This window comes from Entamoeba invadens (assembly GCF_000330505.1).
Source record: "Entamoeba invadens IP1 unplaced genomic scaffold scaff_1105074725989, whole genome shotgun sequence".
In the NCBI taxonomy this organism is placed as follows: Eukaryota; Evosea; order Mastigamoebida; family Endamoebidae; genus Entamoeba; species Entamoeba invadens.
Genome location: NW_004443781.1, coordinates 29,163 through 40,739, shown reverse-complemented (window position 1 = coordinate 40,739; position 11,577 = coordinate 29,163). Strand labels below are relative to the sequence as shown.

Below are 11,577 nucleotides of genomic sequence, written 5' to 3'. Positions count from 1 at the left end.
ACTGATAAAAATAATTGGTTTTTGAGATTATTAAAGTTTTAAATAAAAATAACAAAATGGGCAACAACCTTCTTAATTTACAAAATGTGATATTTCATTATAACTTACAACTAAAACACACAAAAATAATCAATAAAAACCACGATTTAATATGTTTAAAAATAAAAACAAAATTTATTTTTTTAAAAAAAGGAATAACTTATTATCAGAAAGACTTTATTTGAATAATTTTGCAATACAGTCAAAGTTTGTTTAGAAAGGATATAATTATTATTGGTTAGGATTTGTTTTTTTAAAAAATGGGTATAATTTTTAATAAAATGGATACAATTTTTTGAGAAATGATTTGATTATCCGAAAAGGGGATATTTCCCAATAAAATGGATTAAAATCAATTAAATGGGATCGGATTATTTATAAAAAGGATTTGTTTTCTTATAAAAGGACGCAATTCCTAATAATTGAGACGCTATTTCTTTAAAATGGATATATTTTCGATTAATGGGATTGAATTCTTTATAAAAAGTATCGAATTTTTTAAATTTGGACAGAATTTCTCAAAAAAGGGTGTATTTACTGAAAGATTGGGCAAATTTACGTTGAAAAAAGATTGAATTCTTTATAAGTTATTGTGTTTTTACAGTCTTTTAAACAATTCAAAAATTAACAAAAATAACGTACTAAAAATTTAATAATTTATACTAAATATTATAATATTATCTAACAAATTTCATAAAAAACTCAATGAAAAATTAAATATCTTCTCGGTTGAAAACTTTGGGTCATATTTCCTCTCTAACCTTTTCAAATGTTGCTTGTGCTTCTTCACTGTTTATCGATTTGAATCCTTCTGTTATTTTGTCGAGCAAATCTTAAACACTTCTCCAAATTCTGATATTTTTTTTTCTACTCTGCGTTTCCACAACCCAAAAACATTTTCTATAGGATTCAGTGCAGGTGAATACGCAGCATTAAAAACTAAGACATGACCCGTTCCTTCGAGCACTCTTTGAATACAATTATGTATATCGCAGTTGTCGCACCAAAAAACACATCGACGCCCCTTTAAATCATATTCATGTACGAGATATTTGAAATATGTTTTGAATGATTCGATTGTGTTAGTGCCAAAAGTCAAATTGCAATACGAAAAGCCATCACAGTTCAAAGCACATATCGATGTCAGCCTCACTCCTCCTTTTGCTTTGGTTACAAAACATTCTTTTCCTCGTGCTGCCCATCCATAAGCTGCTGTTGTACCAACTCTCCAACTCGTCTCATCGACACAGACCCATTTTGCTCCGCCGGATATATAACTACAAGTTGATTAACTGCTTCATTTTTTTGTTTTGTTATCTGTTGTGTTGGCCGACACTCCTCTATTTTTTACTCGTTTAAACGAAAATATCGGGACTTCTCGTTCCTCGTTTTTGGCTGTTTGTCCACTCATAAATTTGGCAATCGAAGATTTGGAAGGCGCGTAATTATCAAGCTCTTCATCTGAAATCATGGTATTGTCGATGTTTTCAAAATTTAGTATAATTTCTTCCTGTCCTCTTTGCATCCTAAGTTTTTCTTCCTGTGCAATCGTCTCGCGGATTTCATCGATTGTTATCGTGCTGTCTCTTATGATTGCATTTTCAACAAGATGTTGAAAAGGAAGTGTACGACTTTTTCTATAATAATGGTTCTTGGGGTAAATAGATTTGCCAGCTCTTAGTTTTACTAACATATTTTCAACATATTTTTTCTTGATACCAACTTCTTCTGAATACTTTCCCGATAACCAAAAGTCTCCATGTTCTTTCCACATTTCGATAAGTTTGTCTCTAATTTGGTTAGTTATTCGTGTGTACACTCTCTTCTTGTAGGAAAGATTTGATGTGGATGATGTAGGAAGTGTCGCAGAAGTGTTTAATAATTGTGTCTTTTTCGGTCTTCCTCTTTTTCTTTTTGGTAAAGGAGGCAATTCCTGATATGTAATTGGTACCTGTTGTACCGAGATACCCTGTAAAGGTTCTGGAGCGTTTTGTGTGTAGGTTATAGGAGATTCTGGAACACAAGTATCAACATAATCTAATCGACTCATTGTTCTGATTATTATGTTTAAAATGTTTATTTTTATATTTGATTTGTAAATAATGTTTCAAGAATTATTTTTTCATTGAGTTTTTTTTATGAAATTTGTTAAATAATACTATAATATTTAGTATAAATTATTAAATTTTTAGTACGTTATTTTTGTTAATTTTTGAATTGTTTAAAAGACTGTAAAAACACAATAACTTATAAAGAATTCAATCTTTTTTCAACGTAAATTTGCCCAATCTTTCAGTAAATACACCCTTTTTTGAGAAATTCTGTCCAAATTTAAAAAATTCGATACTTTTTATAAAGAATTCAATCCCATTAATCGAAAATATATCCATTTTAAAGAAATAGCGTCTCAATTATTAGGAATTGCGTCCTTTTATAAGAAAACAAATCCTTTTTATAAATAATCCGATCCCATTTAATTGATTTTAATCCATTTTATTGGGAAATATCCCCTTTTCGGATAATCAAATCATTTCTCAAAAAATTGTATCCATTTTATTAAAAATTATACCCATTTTTTAAAAAAACAAATCCTAACCAATAATAATTATATCCTTTCTAAACAAACTTTGACTGTAACATAAAATAAAAATGAATTCAACAAATTTCGAAAATATTAAAATGATTTTTAAGTAATTAATAACTAAAAAATATTTAATTTACATGTTTTGAACTAAATTAATCTAATAAATTGTTTATTTGATATTAAAAAATGATATAATTAAATTATGTGCATTTATTATCAGAACTGTAATGGTTATTTTTAAAATAATTATGTTATAACAATGAAAATTAATTTATTTTGAATAAAAATGTAATTTCAGATAAATGATTTTTATTGAATATTTATTATTGGTAATTGTAATCCAACTTATAAATGTACTCAATTGATTCACTCAACTTTATTGACTATTTCAAACAACCTGATAATAAGAAGCTCTTTATTTTAGAAGAATGTGTGAAAAATTACAGAGAAAAACAAATTTCTCAAAATGTCTTATTATTTAGTTGTGAAATATGTTATGAAGATAAACCATACAGTGATACTTATGTTAATAAATGTGGTCATAGATTTTGCAAGTCGTGTATTCGTGATTCGATTAAAGAGCAAAAGACTAATACATGGCGAAAAGTTCATTGCCCACAGCATGGTTGTTCACAAGTTATTGAAATATCAGATATCAATTTATATGATTTAGTTGATGACAAACAGTTAATAAACGAATACACTGAAAGACTCAATAAAAAGATGTTTGAAGAACAGACAATTTTGTGTCCCAAATGTCACAACTCGTTGTTATCATTAAATAGCACTGTGAATGCGCAATGCCCACTCTGTAAACACGAGTTTTGTAAAAAATGTTTGTGTGTTTGTCACCCCGGAAAAACATGCGAGGAGTGGAAAAAACAAGTCGATGATGATAATGAGAACATGAGAAAAACAACGGAATGGATTAAACAAAACACAAAAATATGCCCAAAGTGCAAAAACCCAATTCGTAAAAATGGGGGATGTAACCACATGACTTGTAGGTTTGTTTGTACTGTTTAAAACACTGAAATGTTAACTTTTGATACAATATCATAAATACTGACATTAAGTTGTGGACATCAATTTTGCTGGCTTTGTATGGCCGACTACACAAATACTCATTTTAAATCGAATACAACTGGGTGCAAACAATCAGGGTCGGCCAAACGATCATGTTATTGGAAAAAAACTTAAAAAACAATAAAATGGTAAATAACACAATCATTTTTAAAAAACAAAATAATAATGACAAAACACAATTATTTATACCATAGATAAAATGAAGAAAAATAAAACGATAATTTATATTAAACACCAAATTGTTTTCAAATTACTTTAAATACAATATAATAATATTTCTTTGTGTTGATTTAATTGTACACCAAAACCTTTCAATTGTAAATTATACATGTAAATAAAACTTATTCAAAGTTACTCTGATAACAGTTTTTTTATTTGGGTGATAATAATTATTTTGATTGATTATTATCGTATTATGAATTATCGTTTTTATCAAGAAAACGTACTAAAATTAAGTTTTACTGTTTTGAACGTAATATGATTCACTCCATTCGAAAAATAATACATTGTTTGTTTTGTATTATTGTTAAAGATAATGAAAATACTTCTATTTGATTGTTTAATTTATACGATAATTTAAAAGGGACACAAATGAACTTTTGTTAAATTGACAAATATACATTTGTCAAATGACAAAAATACAGACATTAACAATTAATATTAATGTGTATGTTGAAAAGGTATATTAATTGTTTAAATAAAAATTTTAAGTTGAAATCACTAAAATGATTTCTAATAATTTTTATTGGTTGTTAGTATCTTCTGTATATACAACAATTATAAGGAGTGAGTATTATTATTTGATTTTAAAAACTTTGCATTTTACCATTTCATATGCTTTTTTACTGTTCAATTATTGTTCTTTAAAACTGGATTATAACACATTAAAATGATGATTTAAACAATATAAAAATTTTGTTTAAATCGTTAACTATAGTTTTACCAATTTTTAAAAACATTTTAACAATAAAAAACTTTTTAAGTTTTTTGTTAACAACATGCTAAAACTAAAAGATATATTGACACGTATTAGAGATTGCCACGAAGTTGTTTAAAAACTGGATCTTGGCCGACCCTGATACAATTTACTAATTGATTTAATGTCAGTTTGAAATTATAAAACAAATTGGTTTTAATTAAAAAACGTTTAAAATAAAACTTCATAATTGTGTTCAAATTAATTCATCAACACTTAAATGGCCTATAGCAAAAAATATAGTTTTCAAATTATTCATTACTAAATTTTGTTTTTTTAACTTCACAATGTTGTTACAGTAATAACATCAACATTTGTTTGTAAACCATTTAAAAGTGTTAAAATGTTACAAATACATCGTGATTATAATACAGTATCGATATCATTTTATTGTTTGGCAAATATTGTTGTATTTTTATTTGATTAATTAAAACTGATAATTGTATCATTTACAAATAAATAAAAAACCAAACATATTAATAAAAAAAATCTTTCTATTCAACATCAGAATGTTATCTCGGTGATTTGATCAACATTACTTAATTTGAGAAAAATATTTTTAATGATGTCAAATTGTTATAAAAGTCCATTGATATTGTCCGTAACAATTAGAAAAGTTGTTGTTATGGACAATTAAATTAGAGTTATGTTTTTGTGATTGAACCGTATTTATGTTAAATATTTTAATGTTATAAATATTTTTTTTCAGTTTCTTGCAGTTTTTTGTTAATATCGTTTAAAAAGTGCTTGAGTTATAATTATTCTCAAATATCGGGAAATATAGTACATGTTACAATCATTATAATAAAACCTTTACTTCATCTCTTTTAGTTTGTTTAATAGTGCTATTGTGTGGTCAAGTTTTGTGCCCAAAAGTTTTACCTAATTAAACAAAATTTCATAACTATACAGATAAAAAATTTATAAGTGACAAGGATAAAGTCGATGACAAGAAATAATGTTTTATAAAACAAAAAATAAGATCAATATTTTTAATAATACTTAAATTGAATTAACACTCCCTGTCAATTTTCTTATTTAAAATAATGTTCACATTGTAATGCTTTTGAAGCTCACTAACATTGTTTTTATCACAATTCCTAAAAAAAATATGGCTTTAATAAAAACAAAAAATGATAAAAGGATTAGTTAATTAAAAAGGAAATAACACACATTATTAAAAGTGTAAAAAATTAATCAATTGGCAATGTATGAGAGCATGGATGCGTCATTTTAAAGTGAAGGTATGGTTTGTTATGTTAAAAGCGCTTACCACATTTTCATTGATATATAAGCTGCTTTTCGACTTGTCAAGTAATTTCAGACTTTCTACAGACAACAGTAATCTACAACCAAGCAACAGTGATTAAACTTACAACCATCGACAACGACGTTAATAACGTTAACATCACATACTTCAATCCAAAGCAAATGACAAAGAAAACAAAGATTTGTTATCAAAAAATGGCAAAATCCACTGTTTTTAATTAATCCAACGAAGGTTCAAATGAACCCATTCTTTGAATAAAAATAAGACCGTGTGAAGAACAAACCTTTTTTTAAGAACTCGTGAGACTGTTGCTCCATCCATTTTTTTTAAAAATAAACTGTTTGGAAGCTATATGAAACGATGGTAGTAATTGGTAAAGTCTAAATTGAGTATTTGTTGTCTTTGGTTAATTCAAGTGAGTTTTGTAAATGAGGGTTTGTGGTTTCAAAAGTGATCATTTTTTTCATAATCAAAGTTTTTATTTATTAAGATCACCTTTTTTAGAAGAGCTTAAATACACTATTGCTTTATTTGTGTTTTTAAAATTTACATTCTTTCTTCCTTTCATTTTTTTGGAAAACAACAAAAAATTGCAAATGAGTGTTGTCACTTACTATATTTTCACCATTTATTTTTAGTGATTAAAAATTTTAAAAAATAGGGATTAATAAAGAAAAGAAACTATTGAACAAAAACATTATTAGAATAATGGGTTATTTATACTTTGTCACCGACTTTTTATCTGTTATATATTACTTTTTATTGTATAGTTTTTTATGTTATTAGATAATAATAAAATCATTAATGTATGTGCTTTTTACAATAATATAAATATTAGTATAATTTATAATCTAAAATCCATACGTTTTCATCATTAAACATACACTTTCAAATTGATCGTTATGTCATATTTGGTTTATATTGTATATTTACTTAATTTCCATCGTTTATTTGTAATATGTGTTTAAACACAAACAAACATTTAATTTTTGTGTGAAATAATATTTCATTTATAGTTTTGTTATTATTAGTGATGACCATTATGTAATGTTCAAATAAAAACAATGAAGTATTTTATACCATATGATACAATCATTTTTAAAAAAATAAAATCAAATATAGAAGTAACTATTTTCACATAAAGATATAATTTTTATTACAAGACGAATTCAATAAGTTGTGATTAATTTATTATCACCAAATCGCAGTTTTTGATGTCATTATTTTGATCACTGAATTATTTGATAGTTATAAACATAATAGACCAAGTCTTCATTTTAAACCTTTATATTAAATTCTGTATTGCTGTTATTTTCATTATCACTGTATAAAGTTCAAATATATGATATATTTTTATTTGAATAAATAACAAACAACGAATTACAAAGCGAGTTCATTTATTATGTTATCAATAGATGCTCTGTTTGCTTTTTCTTGAGCCCAACACATTTGTATATTTTCATACAACTTCTCTTGTATATTTTCTTTTCTTTGAAGTTGTTTTCCAGACATCACAAATTCTGCGATTTTCCATGGAAACTTAAATGCGTCAAGTGGATAAGCATTAGTCCACCCAAACACTTCATACATAGTGACACCAAACGAAAATATGTCTGCGCTTTTTGTGTACTTTTCTTTTTTCAACACCTCAGGCGCCATGTAAACTGGCGTTCCAATACCTTTAGTGAAAGTCATGTTAGTCATCAACAAATTGATATTTCTTGCACTTCCAAAGTCAGTCAATTTAGCATTCACTTTATCATTTACATCAAGTGAAAACACAAGAATATTGTCTGGCTTGATGTCTCTGTGTAATATCCCATTCTCATGCAAATATGAAATCCCTTTTGATGCATCTCTCATTATTTTGACTCGCATTTTCATGTCAACTTCGTCATTCGTTTTGTGTTTTATCAAGTCTTGTAAAGATCCATATTGTGCAAACTCGGTGACCATGCAAATTTTGTTTTGTATAAATACAGCGCCATAGAAGTGGACGATATATTCACTCCGAAATTTGTCCAACATCTCAACTTCTTTTGTAAATTCAATCATTCCAATTTCATCATTTGAGTTTTCAACGTGTTTCATCTTTTTGACTGCAACGACATTTCCTCTGTAAGTTCCTTTGTAGACAATTCCAAAAGACCCTTCACCAAGTTTCTTCTCTGTTTTGATTTCGTCGTAATCAAGACGTGTTGATTGTTCCACCAGTGCTTTGATGTTCATTAAAGTCGTGTTTTGTTTACCACCTTTTAAATCAAGTGAAACAATCATGACTTCATCAGTCAAATCCATTGTGCAATATGGCGTTATAAATACTTCAAATTCGCATGCAAATCCGCTTTTTAAAGTCACAATTTGTGGTTCTGTGCGAATTTTGTATTTGTCGCATTTGTCTTTTGTTGTGATTTGGATTTTCACGTTACTTTTAGACGAGTTGCCAACACACAACAATTCGCGACTTTCAGTCTCAATGCAGATCTTGTCGTCTTCATCACCAAATGAAATCTCATTTTTGTTTGATAGAATGTCGCCATCAAGTTTCGTCATCATAATATTGGAGCGACTCACCTTGAAGACACACACATTTTCAGCGTGTTTGTTGTCTTTCTTTCTCAGCACAAACAGAACAACAACCACACCATAATTCGTGTTTGCAAAACACTCAATTTTGTCGTCACTCAACTTGTAGCCATCTGCACACTCCCAACACAAGGAGTTCTCTGATGAGATGCAATTTGGTATTTGTGAGAAGTGAACACACACGCTGTCTTTCAGAATGTTGTTATCACCACATTTTAAACACTCAAAAGTGGCATCACAAGTTGTGCAATTTTCACCACATTTGTAACACAAATTGTCTTTCAGTGCAAACCACCTTCGCACAATGTACACCCAGTCGTCGTCTTGTTCAAACAGTTGTTCAAGTCTGTCTGTGGGTTGCACAGCTTTGTGTTGTTGTTTGGTGTTCTGTAATATCCATCACTGCAAACCAAACAATCACCATCATTGGAACACGTTGCACACGACGTGTCACATCTAACGCACTGTTTGCCATCACTTGATCGCATGTACCCGTCTTTGCACGCAACACACCCCTCATATGTCGACATCATCACATCACACACTCAGTATCTCATTGATTTCAAAACACTTGCCATTCTTGGTGTACAAGTACGCATCACACTTTGTGCAATACGTCAAATTGGAGCAGTGTGTGCAGGGATACTCACATTTCACACAAAGTGAGTTAAATATATAATACCCATCACCACAACGCAAACACCCTTTGAACTTCTCAACATGCAGTTGTCTGTTGTTATTTCACTTGTCAATTGTAAACTGTTTGCTTTTGATGTGTTGGTATCATTTTCAACACACATGTTGTCAACAAGAAGATGAGATTTGTTGCACTCCAGACAAGACGATGACACAACACTCAAGTGCTCACAATTTGGGTATTTCTCTTGTTTTGGCAAACACCCAGTCGTGTCTTTGTAATGATCGTCGTCACATTGAGTACAAACATTTCCAACAAATTCTTTACAAATAATTGAATCTGTTAAAACGCACTTCCCATCAACTGTTATTTTGTTGTTGCTACACAAAATGCAAATTTCTTTGTTTTGAATCACACACTCGTTGTTATTGGAAACACATCCACCACTTGCAATGTGATAATTTTGTTGACATGTTGTGCACACACTTCCACTGTAATTTGCGCAGTTAAAGTCTTGTGAACACAAACCGTTCGTTGTCATCACAAATTCACTTTTACATGATATATTGATTATATATCCATTTACAATTTGACAAATCTTTGCGTTGTCGCAACTTGCAGTATTACCATCTGTGTTAAGTGTTGTGCTATATCTTTCATTTGCCAAATAACAAAACTCGTTTTGTGTGTATTTGCAGTTGTTGGCTTTGATGCCTTCTTGTGTGTTATTGTTGTGGATCAAACAGACAGTCTGGTCGTTATGAGTGAGCTGGTATTTGCAATTACTTTCAATTAAACAATTGCCATTTGTTGTGATGACGTTATTTATACAGTTGTTGCATGTTTTCATTGAATAATCAAAGCAATTGTCTTCTTGTTTAAAAGCGCATTTCCCATCAATTAAAATAAGATTTTCACCACAGTAAACATGAAGAATTTACTTGACGCAGACAGCCAACATCATTAACATCACTTTTCGAGGTGTCATAGTTGTAATACGTTAAGTTTAAAAATGCAAGAACACACATCGATTTTTTATCACTCAAAACATACGGTGCATAACACTTTGCACACAATTGACTACCGTTGTTGTATTCACAAAATTGGCAATTTGGAATCAATTCGTAACAAAATGCACACATGTTTGAAGTGACTTTCACTTCGCCATATTTACATGATATACATTTTTCACCGTTTGATATAAGATCACTCGAACACGACAGACACTCACTGCTCTTTTGTGAGCACTGGACACAATTTGTTATTAGCGAACAATTGTAACAGTTGTTATGTTTCAAATAATACCCACTCAAACACTCGACACATGTTCTCTCAGATTCGTTTGCATTTACATTACATGAGGCACAATGATCGTTTAATGAACACGACACACACTCTTCATTTCCAGTGTTTTGATTTGTAACTTTTTTAAAGCCAGACTGACACGTTGTGCACTCACCACTCTCTCTGTAACAATTTACACACTCAATTGGACACGATGAACACGATGATGTCTTACCGGGTGAATAATACCCATCACTACATTGTTCACATTTCCCATTATTGTCAAGTCCATATCCAGCATAACACGTCAAACACTTGCCACTGACACTACCACACGTTTCACAGTTGATATCACACGATATGCAATATGTTTGTCCTTCATTTGGTTGATATGTTTTGTCTCCACATTGTTGGCATTTGTTGTTTGCTGAATTTGCATAAGTACCAACTGGACAAATATGGCAATTGGACAACTCATCTAAACCATACCCAGAAATGCAAGTCGTGCAATTCCCATTTGTGTTGTTGCATATGAGACAGTTAACATTACATTGTAAACAAATTGATGATTTTTCTGTTGAATAAAACCCATCCTGACAATGTAAACAAGTTGTTGATTGATTGAGTGAATACGTTCCCGCTGGACAGACATCGCATGTGTTTGTATCTTTGTTTGTTGCTGTTCCGGCTTGACACGGAATGCAGTAATTTCCTGATAAAACACAACCATCCATACAAGTAGAGCAGAATCCATTTTCCCCCATTACACGAAGTGCAATAATAGTTGCATTCTGTACATGAAATTGAAGAAGTTGTATTCGAATAAGATTTATAAAGACATGACATGCAACTGGCACTTCCTGATACACTTGAAAATGTACCTGTTTGGCAGGGAGTGCATTTAATGCCATCACCATACGTCCCAGCAACACAATTATAACAACTGTATTTGTTGTCTACAAACTGCCCATTCTTACAAGAAGTACAATGTCCATTTGTTTGGTCACATGTTACACACGAAGAACAGTTTGTACAAGTCGAACTGTTTTGCAAGGAATAAGTGTTTTCTGGGCAACTGGAGCAAGTTTTTGAATTGAAATATTGACCAGCTGGAC

At 29.8% G+C, this 11,577-nt stretch overlaps 4 protein-coding genes across 4 annotated transcripts; 1 reads left to right on the top strand and 3 right to left on the bottom strand.

The window, feature by feature from the left end:
* Positions 1–2,974: 2,974 nt before the first annotated feature.
* On the top strand, positions 2,975–3,823 carry EIN_141650 (ariadne RING finger, putative; the record flags this gene model as incomplete). Its single annotated transcript, XM_004262026.1, has 2 exons — positions 2,975–3,630; positions 3,700–3,823. The coding sequence occupies 2 exons, from the start codon at positions 2,975–2,977 to the stop codon at positions 3,821–3,823; spliced, it is 780 nt and encodes a 259-aa protein (XP_004262074.1).
* A 3,512-nt stretch (positions 3,824–7,335) lies between these two features.
* EIN_141640 (tyrosine protein kinase FRK, putative) lies at positions 7,336–9,071 on the bottom strand (the record flags this gene model as incomplete). Its single annotated transcript, XM_004262025.1, has 2 exons — positions 7,336–8,906; positions 8,957–9,071. 2 exons carry the CDS (start codon positions 9,069–9,071, stop codon positions 7,336–7,338), a joined length of 1,686 nt encoding a protein of 561 aa, XP_004262073.1.
* Positions 9,072–9,078: 7 nt separating this feature from the next.
* EIN_141630 (hypothetical protein) lies at positions 9,079–10,028 on the bottom strand (the record flags this gene model as incomplete). The annotated part of the gene is made up of 2 exons (XM_004262024.1): positions 9,079–9,271; positions 9,340–10,028. 2 exons carry the CDS (start codon positions 10,026–10,028, stop codon positions 9,079–9,081), a joined length of 882 nt encoding a protein of 293 aa, XP_004262072.1.
* A 64-nt stretch (positions 10,029–10,092) lies between these two features.
* On the bottom strand, positions 10,093–11,577 carry EIN_141620 (hypothetical protein; the record flags this gene model as incomplete). Its single annotated transcript, XM_004262023.1, has 2 exons — positions 10,093–11,405; positions 11,481–11,577. Coding segments are annotated over 2 exons (1,410 nt in total), but the record flags the coding sequence as incomplete, so codon positions are not given.